We start from the raw sequence: 23,996 nt of genomic DNA, 5'->3' as shown, positions 1-23,996 counted from the left end.
AACGTTCGACGCTATCTTCTCACTTCTTCTTTTCTAGTTTTGACTTTTGGACAATAAATGATAGAGAATGGATCATAAAAAGGGACAGTGTTACATTAGCAAATACGAAACAGAGTTCGACTTCATCACAAAATCTGGAAAGAGCAAACGGCATGCATTTTGTAAGATGTGTCGCCGGGATATTTCAATCGCTCATGGCGGCCGCAGTGACATCATTTTGCATAGGAAATCAAAACTTCACATCGGTAATTTTGAGTCTGAATCTTCATCCACACCCAAGATAACATCATGGATGTCAACTTCGCAGGATTTAAATGTTACGCGAGCTGAGTGCTTGTTTACATCATTCTACTTGGAGCACAACATTCCTCTTTCTGCTGCTAGTCATATGGGGCCATTGTTACGGAAAGCCTTTCCAAATTCGGAGGAGGTGAAGAAATTTTCAAGTGCAAGGACCAAAACTTCCTGTCTAGTTAAAGAAATGGCCAAAGATGAACAAGAACGGATTGCTTTAGCAATGAAAGCAGGACCCTTTGCAATTTCAACTGATGGGAGTAATACAAGCACCAGTAAATTGTACCCAATAGTTATCAACTACTTTGACGGTAAGCAAATTTCTTGTTCTATTTTCTCCCTTCAAAACTTGGAAGAAGCGGGAACTGGCGAAAACATTGCGCAGCTGCTTATAGCAGAAATGCAAAAGCATAGTATCCCATAGTATCCCATGGCAAAACTGTACAGCATTGGGGTCAGACAATGCAGCGGTCATGACAGGTGTGAAGAAAGGAGTGGGAGCATGCCTCAAAAAATGTCAGCCAGAGCTCATTGTGCTTGGTTGCCCAAATCATCTCATTGATCTTGCCGCCAAAGCTGGATCATCAGCGTTACCATGCTCAATAGACTCGCTTCTCATTGATGTGTTCTATTATCTTGAAGCCAGCATAAACAGGAAACTTAATCTCAGAAAGTTCCAAAAGCTCCTTGGTACTGAAGTGCAAGCAATCTTGAAACATGCTTGTACACGCTGGCTGAGCTTGGGACAGTGTTTGCCACGATTTCTCCAGCAGTGGGAAGCTCTCATTCTCTTTTTTGAGGAGGAAGTGGCTCAGCAGCAGAAGCCTGTTAAAGAGACCAAGACAACACCCAGTATCAAGACCAACCTTGTACCGAAGAAAGCAAATCCAACTTTGAAAAGCAAACCTGCTCAGGAACCTGCGTGTGTCTCCCAGCAGAAGAAGCTTGCTCCACAAACCAGCAAGGTTAGGATCACATCAAGCCTCCAGAAGTTTCGTATTCCAAAGAAGGTATCTGCAATTCATGCAAAACCAGATGTAACTGTAAGCAAACCTCAACTGCTTCAGCCGGAGGTGAGTGCATCATCATCACAGCCTCAACGAGTAAATGTGTCTGCAGCAAGTGATTCAGTTGGACAGAAACGGCATGGTGATAATGTAAAAATACATGTACCTCACCAGAAGAAACAAAAGACTTGTACAGAAGGACCTTCTGCTAAGGCAGTATGCACATTGAAGCTGAAGCCTGGAACTTCAAGTCATTCTAGCAAATGTACTACAGGAGTGACCAGAAAATCTACTGCTAAGAAAACAAGCTCACACATACTCACACCTGAGACTTCAACTAAACTTAGTCAAGGTACCAGCAATGTAACTGAAAAGGAAGAAACAAGACCTGTGAGAATTCTGAAGACACTGAAATCAAAGCTGAAGTTGGCCATTGCACAATTTCTGAGCCAAAGTATTACTTCATTTGACAGGAAAAGTGTCATCCTCCAGACCAGAAGTCCTCTTATCCACAGACTTAAAAGAGAACTTGAAAACCTACTGCGTGATCTGTACAGCAAATTTGTCACTCCACAAGCCATTATGGCAGTCACTGATCTGACCCTTCTTGATTACAAAAAGAAGAATCTTAGAGAAGAAAGTGAGATTGTCATAGGAAGTGAAGCAAGAGAGACTGTGAGCACATTGGACAAGGCTGATCGCCAGAAGTTTTATGCAGCAGTATACTCTTATTACTCAAAGGCATGTGACTACATTGTTGCAAAATTTCCACTGAAATCCAATGTCATCATCCATGCACAGGTTGCAGATATTTCATGTAGAATGGATGTCAAATTCACCTCTGTGAAGTTTTTCATGGACAAGTTTCCGTGCATGTTACTCGTCAAAGAAGGAGAAGACAGACATAGTGCGATGGATGCACTGGAAAACCAGTTTGTGAGCTATCAAATTGCTCAGATTCCAGACTCAGTGCTAAGAGAGGAAGGAGCTGACAAGCAATGGGCAGTTATGATGACACAGAAGGGTGCATCAGGTGAACTGAGCTATGATAGACTTGGAAGAGTAATGCTAGGGATCCTGACAATACCGAGTGTGAAAGGGTGTTCAGCCAAGTACGCAAGAACAAAACTGATTTCAGAGGATCAATGAGTGATGAAACTCTGTCAAGTTTACTAATCACCAAGGCTCAGCAGACAGGACCTTGCTACTTGAGAGACTTTGATGACAAATTTCTCAGGAGAGCTAAGTCAGCTACATGTAGAGCTCTCAATGAATAACAATCTATGTGTCATGAGGAAAGAAACTGATTTCAGGCAGTCAACAAATGTTTAAACAATGCTACTGAAATAAACTCAACTTTACTTTTCCTCCAGTGAGAGCAGACAGGACCATTATACCTCAACAAATTAAGAATTTAAAGCATCAGCTACATAGAGCTCTTAACACCTGTGCCTGTGGTAAGTTTTTTCTTTTTTCTTAAGGGCAGTAAAATCCAAATGCAGCATTGATGTAATCCAGGAATGGGGAGAAAGGTTAAAATGCTCAAAAAAAAGGCTCAGATTGCACCAGAGAGTGTCTAGAACCCCAGAGCAAGGACTTCGTGCTTGTGTTTTTTATCTGATCATTACTAATTTTGAAATTCAAATGTTGGCAGCTATGCTACTGGTTTACACGCATCCACAAAACTGACTTTCTACCACTTTCATAAAACTTTGTAAAGTTTTCTCGCATTCTACTACTGATGTGCATGAAGCCTTGAATTTGGCATAAAGCTTGAAGAAAGACCTGGCTTCCACGTATCCCTGGTAGGTCCATTCCTTCCTTACAGACTGGTTGATGTGAAAATGGAGAGTGAATTTTGTAACTACAATTACATGGTAGTGTCTTTGGCAAGGAGAGGGGTATCGATTTGTTTGGAAGGTCCAGTCACTTTGCAGACATGCAAACAGTACTTTACTCTCACACTCGATGGTAGGGATCAACTGTGAATGTCTCTTTGACCAATGGCCAGACTGTCAAGGTCTCCTATCCAGAAAGGATGATGGGATGATCCCAAGCTCAGTGCAGGAATCAGCTGTCTGTATCTTTCTGTAGGACAGCAAGCCTGACGATGTCGCCAAAGGTCTCCTCTATGGCAGCCTGCAGTGCACGGTCACTATTCTTCTCGTTGCTGATGTTGGCACTGGCCATCTGGCCCTCTCGGCTCATCAGCATGGCTAGCTCAGCATCATTCCCTGTAGGAACCATGACATAGGGTAAAGCAAGGCATTACTTTGGGGTGAAGGAGGCAGGCAGGGTTCTTTCAATACAAAAATAAACATGCCAACTACAATACTGATGGTTTGATGTGGGTCAAATAAAAAGAAATGAATTTCACCGAACCTGAAAATGCAACTTAACAAAATACAATTACTTTACAGAGAAACTGTCCCTTCCATTTTCCTTACCTGCCTGAGACTGTAGAAAAACAGCCTCACTCAAAATTATGAACAATAGAGGCATTAATTCTAAAGCCCCAAAAGAGAAGCTATGCTCACCAGTATATGACGGGCTGCTACCTGCTGCTGATATCCTAGAAGCGCACATCCTCCCTAGCTGGATCAAGAGGGAGGTGATATCCTCATAGAGAGGAGGGAAGCTCGACAGATACGCACGAGGGAGGGCAGAGTAGCCTGGGTAGAAGTGGCCCATCTCTCCACTGTCAGGACTGTTGTCAAGAGGGTGAGGGAATGTGAGCACTGAGACATTACATCACTCGCTTCTAATTTGTTATTATTCAATTCATATTCAAAGTATCTATGGTTGAGGAAACTTAATTATGTGTTGTTTTATTTAATACATGCGTACATTGTTTTACAGTGTATCTTCAGGAAACGAACTTCTTACTAAGTACATAGACCTATTTGGAAATTACACATATTACATGGAATTAAGGAGATGATGTTTCACATTAAGGTGTGAACTGCATCCTCCATTTATAGTATTTGGGAAGCTTCTTTTAAGTCTGAAATATTGCAGCCAAGTTCTTTTTGGTGAATAAGAAATTAAGGTATAGTTCATCATATCCATTATTCAAGTTGTTTTACTCATCATGCAGATGTAAAAGATATCTGTGAGGGCTGGTGGACAGAAGTGATCAGGACAAGAATATTGTAGGAAATACACATGTCCTGCACAGATGGCATATGTAGACATACGGGTTAGTTCATGTAACACTAGACAAAACATCCATTATGCAAGGAATACAAGAATTTACCTGTGAGAAGAGATGACATGACATTGACAGCCAGTCTTGCTACACTGAGAGACTTGGGCAGGGCGTACTGGAGACACAGGTGTTGACGTCAACTCTATCGCAAACATCTGGTGGAGAAAAAAAAAGACAACCCAAAATGGCCGAGAGACTCAATGGTCAACCTGTCAATCAATGACAGAGATGCTTGTGTACTTTGACGTTAAGATTCAGCTCGATTACGGTGTAGCTAATGTCTTGGCTCTTAACTTTCATCATTATGCTAGGTGTTACAAAAAACATTTCCCACTTTTTATCATTGATAGTTCAAAATCTATATATCAAATAACACTGACATTGATATGAGCAATAGCTGAATAGTACACAATTTTGTTGGAGGTAATTTGAACATTAAAGCATAAATCAGTTTCATGAAATTCAAGATTTATTTTTAAGTTAGGTTCCAGATTTTGCTCTATTTTCAATCTCCAGTACAAAAAACTTTAATTTTGCACAGGGGTCAATTGGTGTGTAATGGGAGTGTGTGGTTAACACCCAGACAATGGTCCTGAACAATGGCCAGGGTTTGAATGCTCTATTACATATTCATGAGAAATTCCACTATCACAGCTAGCCTTTATTCATCCTGAAATGTAATGCATGCAAGCACATGAAAACATGTGCTTACTTCTTCATGTGCATGCATTTTACCCTTCACCATGAATTCAGACTAGCAGTGCCCAGGGCAATCCATCATGAATTATCAGTAAGGCATTCATGTGCCTTGGAGCAAGAGACCAGAAGCCTAGACAGCAGAACTCTGAAAAGGTGGTATTCATATTTGTTGTTCAGGGTCATTGTAAGCACACACTCACATACACATATTTGGTTCCTGTGTAAAGTTCAATTTTGTACAGAGGGTACAAATTTGACCAAAATCTGGAACTTAACTTTGAAATAAATCATGAATTTGATGAAACTGATTCATGCTCTCATATTCAAATCACCTTCAAATAAATTGTACACTATATCAGCTACTACTCATATCAATAACAATGTTAGATGATATATAGTTTTCGAACTATTGAGGATCAAAAGTGGGAAATGTTTTTTATAACATCTAGTATCTATTTGTAACTTTCGTTCAGAAATGCAAGAAAAAAACAAAAACTGCAAATTGCTCATGTCAATACAAAAATGGAGACAGATGGGCAGAAACGAATATATTTGAACATGATCTACTTGGTCAACATTGAATAAGCTTACCTCCCAATCTGACTTGATCTACCATTATTTATGTACACACTAGAGAAATATATATAATGATATGGGGGGGGGGGGGAATGAAGCAAAAGTGAAATACAAACCTGTTTAGTGATGTCGGGTTGGGCTAGTAACTCTGGGATAAAATCCAGACAGATGTGCATTGAAGGGATCCCAGCCACAGTGTATGGGAGAAGACTGCTGGCATAGCCCTGGGGTAGGGAAGAATGATTGTAGGATTACTGAACTCATCAGCAGAGTCAATCAATGTTCTAAAAATCTTACTTACCACTGCAGAAAATGCATCAATTTGCAAGCAAGGCTCTTCAAAGAGGAAAACAGTAACATTGCTTCTGAAGGATGAAGGATTTTCCAAGTCTACAAACGATAGGCACAATCCTAAAAAATAAAACGAACTATTTTGATTCAACATAGTGGCTCCCATACAAACATGTATATGTACATCTTACAAATGCAAGATGGTGCAACACAATGCCATACTCCAGGATATGACGGTACCCCAATTATGACATGCTGCATCATATGCTGCTGTATAACAACACTCACCTGGAAGTGAATGAGTTTGGCCAGGCTTGGGTCAGCAATAAACATCTGATGGAGGAGAGAGCAGACCTGACACCTGACCTCTCGTAGGCATGACAACTGACTTCCACCGTCCTGTCCAAGATATAAACAAAAAGGCTATCAAAATGAACTGGAGGTCAAACTACACAACAAACACTGTCTTTTTAGCAGGATGGAGCAAACTTCTCTGTGATAATCTTGTACATGCATATATGACATCTCAAAAGTAAAAACGGTATCAATTGAGAATGAAGGGTTTATGGGACAAACCCTGTACCACGGCTTTCTGTAGTTCAATCGGTAGATCACCGGGCTAGCAATCCGGAGGTCTCGGGTTAGAATCCCAATGGAATTCCATGTACTTTGCTCAATTTTTCACTTATGAATCTTTATAAATTGATGGCAAAGTGCAATGTGATGACAATAAGGTAACAAATGCTGCCTGCTACCAAAATAGTCACAACAAGTGGGTATGGAGTGTGTGGGGTGGGGCAAACCAAGGCTTTCACCCACTGATGACCTCCTACCTCCTCCTCGTCAAATGGAAGGCAGACCTCCAGCAGGATCTGCACTGCAGCACTCTCCTGGGTGAGAAGCAGGGCTGCCTTCAGCTCCTCCCGCTCCACCTGGGAGGGCAGGGGGCTGGCTGCTGCCGGGTCTGGCCGGGCTCGGGCCACGGTGGGGTTGGACAGGATGTGGGAGGAGAGGTAGGCACGGCATGCTGCCAAGTAGGCACGCAACGTCTGCAGGATCAACTCTAAGACGGGTGGACATCTGGATATAAGAGGAATGTAGGAGAGATTCAAGGTAAAGGTAAGGATTCATATCTCCCTACAAAGTTATCCTCACCATCAGCATAGCCCGAGTTTGCTTTTACAAAGTATTGATACCCCCCCCCCCAATATATTTATATAAACATGTTACTTCTTCAGAGTAGGATGTAAGTAACTGGATACAATTCCACATGACAGTCACTTCCCATTTCCAAATACAGATGATTTGAAAACATCCAATTCTACTCCAAGATGATTCATAGACATAGACTTCAGAGGAAATGGTAAAAAAAGCGTCAGTGTCATATTTCTTATAGAAAAATTGCTGTAATTACAATGCAGAGACTCCAACTCTCCCGTTTTCGACGGGAGATCTCCCGTTGAAAGCCCATTTTTGCAAAATCTCCCGTTCTCCTGATTGAGATTTGATTTCTCCCGCCCTGGCTCTGTGTCTCCTGGTGGAAAGGATTTCTTACTTATTGCTATCTTATGTTGAAAAAATAAGCCTTAGATAACACCAGAGAACATCTAGAACCCTAGGAACTTCGCGCTTTGCACACATCAACTTGGAGTCTCCCGTTTTCTAGGAGTTTCGGGCGGGAGAATCTCCAGATCATCAGGTGCTTGGGGTTGGAGTCTCCGACAATGGTAATTAATGGCTTGTGAATTTGAAATAAATTTTTAGTCCCTGTTGCTGCTAAATGGCGTAGGTGAGGAGAAGCGATTGGATGCTTCCTCTACATTTAGACACAACTAGATACACAACTAGACTGACTGCAAACCAAGTGTCAGTCCTGGTCAGTGCTCTTATCAATACTTATTTAAATAAAAACAGAATAAATAACAGTACAGTGCTCTCATCCAATAACAAACACAAAAAAATGATCTTCTATATTTCTTTTTATACTTGATTTACAAAGCTACAACTAAATTTCTATTTAACGAAAGAAAACTCCCAGTTCCAAGAACTTAGATATACCAGGAGTTGCCAGGACATGGTGAATGGGGTTTTATATGATATATTTGTGATTCTCAATTCAAACATTGTACTTGAAACTGAAATATAAAGGCTTAAAGCATCTAAAAAAAGGAGACAAACTTTCAAAATAAGATCAGGGGCCCGTTTCATAAAACTTGTCATCAGTGACAACTGCCACATTTCTATGACAAATTTGCTCTCAACTGTAGAATAATGTAACACGGACTGAATTAACACTATCACGGATGAAACGTATTGTCAACGTTCTGAGTATCACGAGCGAACCCCACATTAAAGATCTAAATGAAACGGCAATAATAGTTTCCCTTTACCATCTTTTGCGTGATTCTACATTAACCACTCAGATGCAAGGATTTCAGTAGCTTATCGCATCTATGACAACTTGTCACTAAAGGCAAGTTTTATGAAACGGGCCCCTACTTGAAGCCTTTGCCTGATAAGTATCAAGTGATGTTTACTGGCCAAGATAAAAAAGAAATCATTGGATTTACAGAGACAAGGAGTTTATATCAGAAAAGACAGATGGAATACCTGAAAACTCTGAGATCACAGCGAAGGACAATCAATGGGTCAAGTGTCAAGTCTTCTTCATTGTATGGTGTGACTGGCTTCACCTTGGACAGGGCATTGACCGTCATGACGTGGAGTCTAAATATGAAGGAGTCAGACAGAGAAGCAAAGCTTATAATGACATGATTTTGAAGCTTCCAAAGAACAACTACCTCCCTTTAATAACAATAGTCGATATCAGTTTTCTCCTTATCTACCTTTATTGTCAAAACCACACTTAAGTGCTGGGGCATGCTATTGCGATAACCCATGTACAATGTACCTTTGCACAAATGCAAATAAATGAACAATGTCAAAAGAGCTTGAAATCTTTGATGCAAAGCTGCCAGGTCCTTCTACTTTACAACATCTTCATAGGGCATATTGCCAGACAGTAATCTTGACATTGCATGTTATGTGTGCTGGTTTCCCGAGTCAAAACATGTGATTATCAAAAGATATGAAAGTTGGATGTCTAAACAACACACTATCAAATTCGAATTCTTGGCAAAGGTAGCAAAAAATATATGTAATATATACATATATCTCTCCTGTCCTACTGACGTCCTTCCCCCTACCATTTTAATATGGAGAGGAATTGAACGTTGCTGGCCATGTTACCTTCTGGGCATGACTGTGTTGAGTTTGTGCCAGAGACTGACTGCCATGCTGGTGACCTTCCTGGGTACATCAGGAGCGAGGAGTCCAGGCAGGCTGGCCACCAGGGTGTCTGTGTACTCCATCAGACGGGGATTGTCTCTATCCAACAGGGCCTCTAGGATCAGCACGGCTGGGGTCGGGTTGGTAGCTGCCACGGATAGAGCTGCCATGGGATTAGAGTGGTGGGAAAGAGATGTCATACATTATCTGTGGAATAAAATTGATGGAGGCTCAGATGGTCTGCAAATGGTTTTTTTTTTTTTTTGACAGATCCTCCAGCATCCAGGGAATATTAGAGAGCCATGTTTTGCCTCAGACCATACTGAATTTTACTCCTGCATACAGAGATGAAGATGTTCCTTTCATTTGTTCTTATATTTTAGTGCTCAACATGAAACTCACACTATATAAGCCAATTAAATTTGTCAGATTAACATCAAAATGTTACAAAGACTGAATAAGATTTCTTTTATCAAATAAGATGCCAGTAAACAGCACAAGGAACTTGCTTCTTCACAACCATGATGCTTAGCAAGTGACAACCCCAGTGAGGGTGATTCCTATGTGAAAAGCATTTATCCCAGCTGCTGCTTGATGAGAGTTTTAATGACTCACCCTCTTTGAGTTTGTCTGGACTGCATCTGTCTCTCTCCCCTGGACCACTCCCCAGCCTCCTCCCACCACCATTGGCTCCTCGCTTCCTCTTCCTCATTCCCTGGCGATCCCTCTCCTCCATCTCATCGGCCAGCCAGTCCTCTACCAGGCACAGGTGGGGGTAGTGGGTGGAGACACAGCGCAGCAGGGTTGGGTAGAGGGCGCCGTACTCTGTCTGCTTGGCCTGGGCATGTCGCACCAGGTACTTGATGGGCAGCTGAGAGATCAGCTGTCTGGAGTAGGTCAGGGGTCGTTCATTTATTATCACTGGAGTGGGAGAGAGGAATAGGCAGAGAAAAAGATAGCTTACCATAGTTTCTCAATATCACCTTCAGAAGACATATAACTGCTAACAACAGCACTGCTGTTTGAGAAACAACAAATTTACTGGATCTTGCAATGGAATTACCTTCACACTTATACCTCTACCTTTAGTGCTACAGTTAAGAGGGCACTTCTTGTAAAGCTCTTAGAACTCGATTACCCATACCAAGATTTGAATGAAATGAAACTCAATAATCTTCACTACTGACGTCATGTGATTGGTCAATTATTGATTTACAATTACAAAGATGTCACTGGCTACTGTCATTAACACATAGACAAAGCTCCAGAAATTTCCTTGCAATATCACATGTCCCTTGCTTTTTGGCACATCTCTTATTCTGACTAAACAGCTTCTTACTTCTGTGATAACATCTGATAATAAATATCTTTTAGTAGATTTTTTTTTTCCCACACATGATGCACCTTTCTGTCATTTAACAAAATGTTTTATTTCCCATGGGAATATCATACTGTGGCCTTGAATCTAATGATAACACTGTTTTTTAAATTAGCATCATTAAGAGCTAATAGGATGAAGACTCATAACTATAACATGCTGTTGGAACCTGCCCTCTTTATTACAGGGGATGCAGTCAAATATAACACTCACTGAGATGTTTCATATTGTTCAGCACACAGTCTTCGTACAGCATCACATAGTACAACATCAGGAGCTGTGCCGCCATTCGCGCTTCCTCCCCCAGCTCCACCTTTTCCTCCACCTCCATAGCATCTGATGTATTGCCCTGCACGAGGGACACTGCAGAGGACTTGAAGACCGACAGGATCTCCCTCTCTGAGAGTGGAGTGTTCCGCAGGTGTTTGGAGCCAGACTGAGTGGGCATGACCACGGAGGTAACAAACACTTCAATCAGCGGGGGCAGCAGTGGGTGGAGGGGTGGGGTAGCGTTGCATATTTGCCTAAAGAGCCAATCCTGATGAGAGAAACAAACGTAAGTCATACCAAATATTATTGCTGCTTCAATAAGCACAAAATAATGCTGTTCAGAACCACAGAATCTCAAGAAACTTTCAACCCAGGTGTATAAATGAGAATCTGACAATGCCAGGGTAATGATAATGACAGGACCCTGTGGTACAAGTGTCAATACTGAAGAGGCTACCCTGGATAAAGAAGACCATGTTATCATTATTATTACTATTATTTCAAAGTACCTGGTACCTGAGCACCTGGTGGTGTTGTGTGTTCAACCTCAGTCCAAATGGGGGGCATTTCATGAAGCAATTTGTCAGATATCTCGTCTGACAAACTGTTAAAAGCTACTGAAATCCTTGCTTCTGATTGGCTGAGAGTAAATTTTGTCCGACAAGTTGTCGGACAAAATGCTTCATGAAATGCCCCCCAGATGGCATTGTGTGTTCAACCTCAGTCCAAATGGACAGTTTTAGAGCTGTCATGATGTGGAATAAAGCAATGACTGAACAGTTGAAGTTGAGACATTCTAGATAAAACGCCATGAGTGCCCTTCAAAGGCGGATACCGGCACTATACAAGACGTCATCATCGTTATCATCGTCATCATCGTCACCATCATCATCAGCATTTTTTTCAACTTTACAAGATTTTTGCTTGAATTTGTCTGAAAAGGGCACAATGATTGCATGCAGCCCATTAACAATTTTATCCCTACAATATACATCTATGTGTAGTTCATGTGGTTAAATATTGTTCATTATCACAAACCAACTCCATGCCTTTGACTCACCAGTAGTTCGTACACTATCCTCTTTTGCGGGTTTAGTAAATAGCAACCAACTTTATATTAAGTGAAGTACTTGGAAATCTGTTTCATGAGCTTGGTTTGGTTATTAGTGGGGCTAAGCTTCTGCCTATACCTTGATTGGGATATTATGCTTTAGTCAGCAACTACTGTCATGATAAATGAAGCATTGGACATCAGCATTATGGGCTTGGTTTGGTGATTAGTGAGGCTATGCCTGTGTCTCTACCTTGATAGGGATGTTATGCTTGGTGAATGCCCGGCTCTTGAGGAGGTGGAAGACACAGTGAATGGGAAGGAACCCTGTCGTTGATGCACTGAGTTTCGGGGTGACAGCTACTGTCACAGCATGGGCGGCAGCTACCTGCAAGGAGTAAGTTGACACAGTCATGCAGTGAGATGAAGACTAGCTATCAATCATCTACAGTACATAGACAACACTCTTCATTCATTGCTCTGAATTCAGCTGGCAGTATCACAGGAATATGTTTGTGTCCATAGCAATAGCATACAGTCACAAGGACAAAAGGGAGGGAACAAAATATCAACATAATCCCTGTAATGCCAGTAACTGCATTACACACAATGTGTGAACAATTCTACCCCAAAAATCTAATTATAAAATGTTCAACATCTTCATTATTATTACCACTATTGGACCAGAACATTATACCTGGTGATTGCAGCCACATTACCTGTTCTGTGAATATATCTTGGATGAAGAGAAGCCTCATCTTGGCAAGGGAGTTGGTTCTCATTGCAATCTGGAAAGAAACAGGAGAACACATCAAGTGATTGATGAGTCGCAAAACATGTTTTACATTCATTTCATGACTCTAAAGTGACATCACAGATATAAATAATGACTAGAGACAAACCTCTAGGCACTCACTCACCTTCATTCCAAGAGTGGTACACACTAGTTCTACGATGGCTTGCATCTGGTTTGCATGGAAGTGAATGGCCATCAGCAGAAGCATTTCACTGAAAGAAGCACTGACACCGCTCTCCCTGCAACAAATAACAAAGAAACATGCAAACTACATGGCACTGCTCTGTATAAAGAGACTCTGACTGAGCTACAGCAATGTACTGTATGTTTGAAGACATATATTAATATCACTATTTCTAAGGTATGTCTACTGCTTTCAATACAGTTTATAAAACGAAGGTAGCCTCATACTCTTAAAAAAGCTGCTGAGAGAGCAGAGGCCAACCTAAAGGCAGAATTTCCAATGTGCACTGTAGAGAATTTCCCCAACATTTCTGAGACAAACAAATCAAACAATCCTATTAAAGTGATAGTACAGATCCTCATCATTTCAGTTTTGAATAAAACAAGTTTAAATTCTAAGTGTTAAATTTATTATGAAATCCAGTAAATGCAGTGTAATATCTAAACTCAAAAGTGCATCTGATTCAAGTTGTAGCCAGACAAGGAAGTGAGACATGATAAAGGCATTGCGCAAACAAATCAAAACACCTTTATAAGCAATTAGTCATTTATCCTGGATTACACTGCTCACCTCTCAAATCTTGGTCCCTCCTTCACGAGCCAATTTATCCACCTCGTCACAATCTTCTCATCATCTCCACTGTCAAGAGCACATGAAATCAGAACAAGTACTAAACAGAACACATTCATTCACCACTTATATCAAAGCTTTGATCATCAGGACTGTTCTTCCTGTCAAGATGAATTTGGGTCTTCAAATGTATATGCTTGTGTGGCTCCTGAATATTTAAAAAAAAAATCTGTTTTAAAGGTCTGATAGACCTGCAATCATCAACACCATATCTGCAGCTAATTGGATCAAGAAAATATCTGTATTTGCGACATGATGAAATGGTCCCATTTTAGTCCACTGTTATATAACTCTAAAAAATGTTCATAAAGGGGCCTGAATGAAATTTGGAAAATTTCTCCTCTCACTACTACACAAGCTGTCAGTGATCCACAATCATTTTCCAGTTTCTGTGTGCTCCTGATTACAAGAAGAAACAGATAGTTACAATGCAAACAAAATCAACAGGGATTACAATTTTTGTTTGTGCATTGTTTGTATTTTGTTTGTTTTGACACCAAATAGACAGAAAAGAGACAAGTTATGACTACTTTGGAAGACAGTGATAGATTGAAGCCTACCTGACTAGGAAGGGGCAGGCTAGCAGCATGCACAAACCCATAGATATGAATCTGATGCCGGCAGCTGTGGGCGGAGGATGGCTGGTCAGTAGACGTAGCAGCTGCTTGGTTTCTGTCTCACTGAACCTGTGTGACCAATCAATTGATCATGGAATGTCACCTGTCATTGGTCTAACTCTTGTAACAAACTATATTCCTGCTTCTGGGAAGTACTGGGAAATATCTGCTAAGAATGAGTAGCCACAGTAACCTATGCGAGGAAACGAGGCCCCTAATGGTCTTTGGTAGCCAGATGGATGAACAAGGACTTTTTGGAGGTTTGTATCCAATTTTCTGACAATCAAGTGGCCTTTTGCTCTTACAGTTAAAAAAAAGTGGAGTCTCTGGAATATTCATCTTTTATTTTGGTGAAAACAAATTCCTTACAAGCATAGTACACATACAGTCTGTCATATACGCTTGTATATCCCCTCTCATGAGGCCTTAAAATCTCAGGCTTTCCCTTTCCTATTTCCAAATAGATAATGATGATTTAAGTACATATCCCTCTGTTAATTTCAAGAAATATCTCTATTCAGTACACAGCACATCATTTCTAATATACAGTCAACATAGGTTGGGGTATATATGTATATCCCAGCTCACATATGGTTGTGAATTCACTGAATGCAGAATAATGCAAAAATTCCTCCAGAAAATCAATAACAGGGATAATCAAAATGAGAAAACAAATCTCGGATTACCACTGTCCTGCTGTTTTTCCTAGCATTAATGAAAACTACAAGAAGCAAGACTACAGACAAGGAGTAGTCATTGCCTACAGAAAAGAAGAAGAAAAACAACAAATATGACACAATGTGCAATATATCTAAGCACCATTAATGCAGCTGCTGTGCTTACCCCTCCCATCCCTTTCCCTATCAAATACCTGAGTGAAAACATGTGTTTCTCTCACTCTAAACCCTATGGCCCAAATTCATGAAGGTGGTACAATCTTTGTCCATGGTTTAAACCATGGACAAAGATTGTACCACCTGTGTGAATTCGGGCCTATGACTTACTTCATGCCAGCAATGCCCTTCAGGGCACAGTAGAGTCTCATGAAGGCACTAGCCTGTACCACGTTTCTGGCAGGGAGGTCCCCAAAGTGCTCCAGAGAGGGGGTGATAGTCCTCAGCTCCTGTAGCAGGTGGTCCCTGAGACTTTGCAGCATGGTGTTATCTTGCTTCAACTGATACCAAAGGAAGCAGTCATGTTAGCTTAATCTTAGTCACTGACAAACTACATTTCTGCATCCTGCAAACCATGCTTGCAAACGGATTCAATCCTCATGGAAAAAAAAGAAAAAAAAGGGAATTGTACTTCAGGGATCAGAAAAGGAAGAATGTACTATGGTATCTACCTGGTAATCCTGTTCCTTGGATACCTTTTGACCAAGATATCATTATTTTGGTATGAAGTCAAGTGTGGTTTTGGGAATATTACAGGAAAATGAGGAAAATTAGACTCTTATTCACACAATTTTATAAAAGACGACATAATGTTACATTTAAAAATGTAAAATTTACATATGAATATGAACATATGAATGTTGACGTGCTCTAGGCTGACTGATCTCCATATGCTTTTTACAAATATAATGGAGCATTTTATATATTTCACCTGGTTATATGTCTGGAAGCTACAATGTTTAATATGACTACTTTCCTGTGTACTCGCAATCAGAACAGCTGAATAATCTTGTGGGCAGGAAAGCAGCTATCTTGCTGATCTTTAACCAATTCAGGGCTTATACTATACATATTTGGCATCAAACTGCACAACTGTCAAAGTAGGAATTTGAATTTTCTATTTAGTGTACATTACTAGTCAGCCACTTTTGAAGGACACAAAACTATGTTTTTAAACAGCCAAATCCCCATTGGTTGTGGTTAAAATGGGCAATGTACGGTGTTGTTGTTTTATCTCCAGAAGTACCATAATATACTGCTAATCAAGAGATAGGCTGTAAAATAATGGTGAGGATTGTTGAATTGAATTGAGTTGACTGGATTGCAGTCCTCCATGCTAGAATGAATGTAAACAAAGACAGAATTATTTCCTACCTTCTGGCTGATGCGGACAAACTGGGCAAACCAGTTGCGGACAGTGGAGCTACTGCCCAGTAGCAGGCCACTGAGGAAGCTGACCATATCGCCCTGACCTCCAGCTGCCTTGCTCCTTGTGGCATGGTCAAGGGACAGTGCCACTGCAAGACCAGGAAGGCGGCACTGGTCAACCTGGATTTAAGAGATAGATGTAATCTTTCGCGTGGGGAAATGATGGGCTGGAAACAGCATATGCAGGAAGATTATGACAATATTTGTGACCGTCCAGCTCAAAACCCACAAACAGTCGCACACTAAGATTCTCTGTAATAGACAAAAATATGTCCATTGGGCGGAACTCATATTTTAAAAGTTTCCCTCACCTGAGAGAGCAATCTCTTCTCTACTATCTGTCACAAATCTTACACTTTTAAACTACATAGAAAAGTGGAAATCAAGTTTGTCCTACTTTTTGTGAGTTTTGAGCTGGGCAGTCACATTTGCTATTTTCTGGAAGAGCACATTATACAGCTCTATAAGAAGGAAGAGGAGGCATATGGCACATACGTGACTACTCATTCAGTCTACAAGCTTAGTGTCTAAAACAACATACTAATTTGTGATATTCCGGTAAATAGACTCTTACAAGAAATAGCTTAACATTTCTTGCTGCTGGGCTACAGGAAGTTAGTAAATCAAGCATAATTGAAATCAAACAAGCTGTGTGCGACTTGCTATTGAAGAAATGATTTCACATAGGGAATACTCACAGCCATCGCCCTAAGTTTGAGTGTCTGACTTGGATTCATGGCAGCAAGAAGTCGTAGGCTCTCAGTGCGGCGACGCCCACCAATGCTCTCTTCATCCTGCCTCTCTCCACTCTTGATCAAAATGTGACAAACTGATGTTTGGGGGGTCAAGAAAAGGATGGAAAATTAGTTCATTGTTCATTATACAACAGCATATCTCTCTTCATGTCATACAAGTGAATTCAATGTTAAATGAAAATGGCAACAAATTCTACGGCAGCATTACTTACTACTACTTACTTATTCGAGGGCATGTACTTGCTATAATATGTACTTGCTTCAGCCGATGCCAACTCGGGTTCCATAAACAAAGTTGCGCCTCCAAACCTCTCTATTTAACATGACTGTCCGTAGGTCATTAATGCTTTCAAGGCCTGCATCCTTCTTCAGGACACTGATTAAAGTGGCCTTACGTCTCCCTCGTTTTGCAGTTCCCTGTTTAGGTTCCCAGAGTACGAGGGAATTCGCAGATAGCTCAGGGTGTCGCACACAGTGTCCCGCTAGTCGCATCCTTCTCTCACGCACTTTGTCAGACACCTTTGGCAATGTACCATACAAATCATCATTTCTAACGTAGTCACTCCATGACACATTAAGGGCTATCCTGAGCATGCGTGTGTACACTCCGTCCAATGCTTTCTCTTGTCTGGCTGTAAGTGTCCACGTCTCTGCTCCATACAGTAATACAGACTCAACTGTTGTGACAAAAAGTCGCTGTTTTATGTCGTCGCTAAGCTGAGATTTCCACACTTTCCTCATACTGTGCAAAGCATTCCATGCGTGGCCAAGTCTGATCCTGATGTCTTGTTCTGTCGAGGCAATCCAGGAGCCCAGATACTTGAAGTCGTTCTTCACATCGAGTACTGCGCCGTCTAAGGTTGTGATAGTGGTATCGTCGATATTAAATGCCATCACCTTTGTCTTCTTTGCATTGAGCCGTAGCCCAATCTTCTTGCACTCCTTTTCCACTGCAAATAGCAGCTCCCTTGCCTTTTCAGTTGTATCTGATATTAAGGCAATATCGTCAGCAAAATCAAGGTCAGTGACCATTATGGGCGGAACACGACGGCTTTGACGGGGCACCAATGTAAATCCAAGCTCCTCCTCCTTGCCATTGATGGCAAGCCTCAAAGCATAGTCAAGGGCTACGATAAACAGAAAGGGTGCCAATGTGTCCCCTTGAAGTACCCCAGCCAGTATTTCAAAATACTCTGTCTCTCCATCAGGCGAGCACACCTTTGCATGCGTCTTGGAGTAAATGACATCAATCGCACGAACTAGTTTCTCAGGAGTGCCATAAGCGTTGAGAATCTCTAGGAGCTTCCCCCGATGGATGCTGTCAAAGGCCTTCTTGAAATCGATAAATGTGATCACTGCAGGGAGGCTCCTATCTCTCACTCCTTCAAGTATTCTTCTAAGTGCTAGGATCTGTCCTACAGTCGATCGTTCCTGTCGGAAGCCATTCTGGGAGTCCCTAAGCAGTGGATCAATGTAGGGTCTGATGCGGTTCAAGATCATTCTGTTATATGTTTTGGATACTACTGAGCTCAGACAAATCCCACGGTAGTTGTCAGTCTGGGAGAGATCCCCTGATTTTGGTACTGGGATGATGTTAAGTGTAGACCACTGTTCCGGCTGGTCCCCATCCTCATATGAGCGGTTGATAAATTCTAAGATAATATCATCCACAGGAACATATTTCAGAACTTCAGGGGCTACCCCATCCTCCCCACTGCTTTTGTTGTTCTTCATTTCTGCTTTAGCCTTCGTGTACTCACTCATCGTAAACGGACCATCTGGTATGGGAAGGTCACTAAAAATAGGTGTTATTGGTTCATTACTTTCTAGAAGCTCAGGAGGGTTGCCCAAGAGGTTCTTGAAGTGTGAGTACCAGGTCGCAACTCTCTTTTCTGCACTTTCACCTCGAATCCTGACAGACTGAGATGCCTTTCGTCCGGAGATGTCATTGATGAGCTTCCAACTCAGTCCATATTTTCTATTTTCATGTGCTTGCTCTACTTCAGCTATTTGCCTACGCAATTTTTCCTGATCCAGAATTGCATATGTTCTGTACAAGTTTTCCCTTGTCCTTGCATATTCTTCTCTGCTCTTGCCATCTTCACCCTTGTCTGCGATGAACGCCCTATATGCAGCTTTCGTCTTCTTCCTGGCAACAGTAACTTTAGGGTTTAAGCTTTGCTCCTCCCTCCGAGCCTTTTTGATCTGCTTGAGACATGTTTCTGCTGCTTGTTGATTTGCATTAATAAAGCGTTGGTACGTTTCTGTGGCAGACTCATTCTCCTCCTGGAGTACATGAAATCTGTTTCTTATTTCCACTGCGTATTGCTCCTGTAATTGACGGTCGGTTGTTAGATCCTCCCAAGCATATTTCACTCTTTTCACTTTCTGCTTTTTCGGCGCCCTAAGACTAAGTCTTATTGTTGCAGTCACCACCCTGTGATCAGATCCGAGAGAGGAAAAGGACCCATATGCTTCACTGTTAACGATGCTTTTACGGCAGCATTAAACTGTGGGAAATGCTGATAAATCAATTTCATGAAACGCTGACTTCACTCGAGAATGATGTCGACAGTAAGAAATGTTACATTATACACTTTGCACACCAGCATATACATTTAGGCCTATAGTTTAAATTTTCTTGCTGAGCCATGTATCTTTTAATACAAACAAGAACCCGTAGGTCTAGCTCTCATCTGAGCATCACAGTTTATATTCATGGCAGTCCACGTGAGACAAATTATTTCAAAAATCTTGAGATTTTTCTGTTTTGTTTTGTTTTTGTCGGGAGATAAAATCTTGCTGCAAGACTAAACTGAATTCAGTATTAACACACAGACTGTATAATTATTCCTTTTCTCTGAAAGAGAAATTGTGTAAGGCTAGCACACTAGTAAATTTCACATAGCATGCAAACTTTGATTTGTTCATGTACGAGGACTGAATTTTCTCCTGAGAAGTGTACAATGATCTGGAAAGGAAAAAGTTTCCAATCCCAAGGCACTGAAAAGAGATCGTGAGTTCTGTCTGATGTATGTTGCAGCACCACTTGCACAAATGCAGTAAGAGCTAATCTACATACCGATACTTATACAGTCTAACAAAACGAAACCAGACAATGTCTCTTACAGTGAGAAGCCACAATACATACCTTGGAAAAAGCTGTCTGGAACATTGGCCACCAAACGGCAAAGCATTGTGGGACCCAGCTTAACCCTCAGTAGTACTTCAGCTAGCTTGTTCATTGGTAGCAGAGATGGCAGCTCTGAAAGTGTCACAGTCACATAAAGTTAGTGTAGAAGGGTAGAAAGGGTAGAATAGCCTATTTGATAATCATCAGATTGGCAAGAATTTCTGTAGAAGTCCATGTGGACATTTACAGCTGTAAGTTGATCCGACTGAGGTCACTATCCTCTGGTCTTTTCTTTTTGGGTTTCTTGTAGTTTAAAATGTTCAAATGTTAAAACGTACATATGTAATTCTGAAGTATTGCCATCAACTCTACTGTCACTGTAGAAACTGAAGAAGAGCTCCTCGTTTAAGAATCTTAAGATCATGAACAATAAAGACACCATGAAACATGAACACTCATACAAGCACACAACCTGCTTTGGAAGAATTTAGAATACAGCACATGATAATGCTTGTAGCAATGCCAATTCAGATGCACATATCGTCGCTGGGGCAACAAGACCTCATATCTACAAAATGTCAAATGATCACGAGAGCAATAAACATGGCAGCCAAAGCACTGCATCAAATGGGAGAGCTTTTCCTTTGACATGCCTTGGTGGCTTTATTTTGGGGATTAGAGTTAGACAGCTAGGATTTGGACAGGACATCACTGAACTGATTATCTGACCATTAATCCGACAAAGTCATTTTCGCCAAAATTTCAGATAGGAGGTCTTGAAGTAATATCATAACTAGATGCAAACTGTAGCTTTGTTTGTTTGTTTGTTTATTTGTTTGTAACACAGCATGGCATAACAAATACAATTTTGATTTCCATCCTGCTCAAAGAGAGGAAAATACTGTGTCCCCCTAGTGATCAGTTAATTCCAGGTCTGGGAAAGTGTGAAGAATCTGACTAGCATACCTGCTTGTGCAATGCAGATCACATCTGATACCTCCTCCTGATAGACCTCATTTTCAAACAGCTCACAGGATCTGGTGGCAAAGTCAGTGGGCTCTTTGATCTGTGTATCACAAGCAAAGACAGAGACATGACACATACTGTACTGGAAGTTTGGCTAGAAATGTGGACGTAACTCAAGGCAAAGGTGTCAGTTTAGAATGATCTTACACTGTAGGGTACCCTGCCACTGTTTATGACAAAAATTCTGTCTAAGCACCTTGCACACTAATCTGCCTCCTATATACATATTCATTTTTGTGTGTGAGAACTCATATTGTCATCCCTTGAAAGGAAAAAAGAGAAAAAAATTACACATACAATGTGAAAATATGCATATTCACAAATTTAAGTATTTAAAACACATTTATACTTCTAACTTTAATACAAATTTTTGCATTTCAATTTTATTGTGTGAATTAGATTTGCATGACTTTGCACCGACAACATAGCAACATATTATTTCATCTAGATTTCAAAAGAAATAAAAAATATCATATATATTTAAAAATATCAAATGTATATTGTTATTTTATCTAGAGATTTAAAAAATACCAAAAATGAAAAAAATATATCTGTGCCAATTGAGACTTGTGGTACTTTTGGTATCTCTCAGACTGAATGCAGGCATGCTTTGTCTCTGTATTTTTAGTGCCAGACTTATATCCTCTTTAGTGGGCTTGGATTCCCAGCATCTCACTTCAAAACTGTGTACACCCTTGACATACATCCCTTTTCATGTATGTGCCTTATGGATGGACTTATCATATATTTAGGACAGTCCACTTACAAGTAACAATGCCACATACCACAGTTACAGCACATGAAGCCACAGGTGATGCAAAAAGGGATGAAAGGGACTAGATAATCTTTATTCGCTGACATTTAGGAGTCAAGACATCTGTGCTAATAAGCAATGAAGGCTCAGTAAGGGTAAAATCAATACAACTGTTCTATGTTTTACGCATTTAGCCTTAAAAAAAAAATGTTTTACCTGCATGTTCTTCCTACAAATGATTTTATAAAATGGTCTCTGGATTATCCATTATTTATGACAACTAATTGCAGGTTACTTTAGTATTAACTGGACATATAACACTGTCTTCTTGCAGCATACCTGACTTGAAATGAAGAGAACTTCACTGATGAGCAATCGCAGTCTCCTGGCAGAGTCACTCTTCTCAAACTCCAGGGCCAAGCCATGCTGGATGTGAGCAGTTAGATGATTCTCCACATCACCAAGCTTTTGCCTTTAAAATCAACACAGCACACAAGACGTTGGGACAGAAATATGCTATAATATCTGACGTTACATTATTAGTTGACATAACCATGCACTGCAATACTACAGGTATCTTTAAAAAAAAAATAAAAGTGAATTCCACAAAATATCTTTTTTACATCAACAGTACACATTCCCCTTAACCCGACCAGACGCCATGCGAAGCCTGTCGTGATACTTGTGTACAGCGACAGGGCTGTGTGTAATTAATTAACATTCCCTCAACTTGTTGCTAACATAGAACTAGTATTAAATAATAGCAATAGCAGTTCGGGAAACCCACTCACAAGGGGGGCCCCTCCTTATAAGTAACCCGTCCCCCTTATAAGTAACCCCGTCCCCCTTATAAGTAACCCCCGGGGCACCCCTTATAAGGAGTCTCCATGCTTTTTTGCAATGCAACGCGAAAATGACTTATAAGGGGGACGGGTTACTTATAAGGAGGGGCCCCCTTGTGAGTGGGTTTCCCGAACTGATAGTATTCTAATGTTAAACGGGGGGGGGGGGGGGGGGGGGGGGGGGGGGGTATTCCCCCTGCTTTCAAAAGAATTTAAAATGTGTTACTTGAATTCCCGAATTCCCTTTCAGATCTAGACCTCTAATTTTCTTCATAATAATGTCCTGCGCTGTGGTGATGTCGCAAGAGTAAAAGACGGTTTTCAATACTAAGATAGGTTACCTCGTGTTATTTTGTATCATATCAGACACAAATGCAATGTAAAAATGTATAGAAACATCTCATCTATCTAGTTCCCGATCCCGCGAGTTCACGTCTACCACCTAAACACTGCCACTCTAGCTCTACTCGTAACCGTTTACTGAACTCCCGGTACCTCATTCTAGCTTCCTTCAGTGCGTCCTGCTCCAGGGTGCTGAAATCCACGGACAGCAGAGCAACGATCGAATTCACCACCTCCAGCCCGGAGGAGCACCCGCAGTAACTTTTTGCGTCCCTGCACCCAGGCCTCGCTCGTGTCCAGCGGTGCGCACAGTGACATTCGGACAAGGCAAGGTAGAAGAACGCGAAGTTTTTTCTCTTCTAGCTCAACAATAGCGTCAATGTCGACATTTTGCATCGCCTGGAAAGCTGCAGGCGACACAACAGGCCCGACTGCCATAAGTTCCAGATTTTTGATTTGGTATTTCAGGAGATACATAAAGCCATACTTCGCATCAGTAGTGTGTCTGTAGTTATGCGTCAGTGGTGTATAGTACGTATCACACATGCACATGCGATGTAGTACGTACGTACAGTACAGCCGGTAGTTAGCCGTGAAAGAGAAGTGCTACTACAACACAAAGATCATTTTGGGCAAAACTGCAATATACCGATGGGATACCGATGACGATGTGACATATCGTTGTTGAACTACGCAAAAAGCTATAAGAATTTCCGTAGATAATGTACAAAATATCAGTTATAGATTTCAAAA

At 41.1% G+C, this 23,996-nt stretch overlaps 1 protein-coding gene and 1 pseudogene across 1 annotated transcript; one reads left to right on the top strand and one right to left on the bottom strand.

Moving 5' to 3' along the window:
• The first annotated feature begins 724 nt into the window (after positions 1–724).
• On the top strand, positions 725–2,609 carry LOC139724076 (uncharacterized; annotated as a pseudogene).
• A 280-nt stretch (positions 2,610–2,889) lies between these two features.
• On the bottom strand, positions 2,890–23,681 carry LOC139724065 (integrator complex subunit 2-like). Its single transcript, XM_071635269.1, is given in 25 exon segments — positions 2,890–3,535; positions 3,839–3,940; positions 3,943–4,008; positions 4,558–4,639; positions 4,641–4,664; positions 5,901–6,008; positions 6,364–6,474; positions 6,909–7,155; positions 8,686–8,802; positions 9,325–9,526; positions 9,979–10,284; positions 10,955–11,279; positions 12,316–12,450; positions 12,782–12,850; positions 12,983–13,097; positions 13,613–13,681; positions 14,233–14,358; positions 15,294–15,463; positions 16,338–16,511; positions 17,090–17,220; positions 20,298–20,411; positions 21,246–21,345; positions 22,399–22,531; positions 23,397–23,488; positions 23,490–23,681. Coding segments are annotated over 25 exon segments (3,474 nt in total). The 3' UTR covers positions 2,890–3,371.
• Between the last annotated feature and the right edge of the window lie 315 nt (positions 23,682–23,996).

This window comes from Diadema antillarum, unplaced genomic scaffold (genome assembly GCF_040938485.1).
Source record: "Diadema antillarum isolate AM-2024a unplaced genomic scaffold, OU_Dant_1.0 scf00000206, whole genome shotgun sequence".
In the NCBI taxonomy this organism is placed as follows: Eukaryota; Metazoa; Echinodermata; class Echinoidea; order Diadematoida; family Diadematidae; genus Diadema; species Diadema antillarum.
The sequence above is the reverse complement of the archived record's forward strand: the minus strand, read 5'-3'. Positions and strand labels throughout refer to the sequence as shown.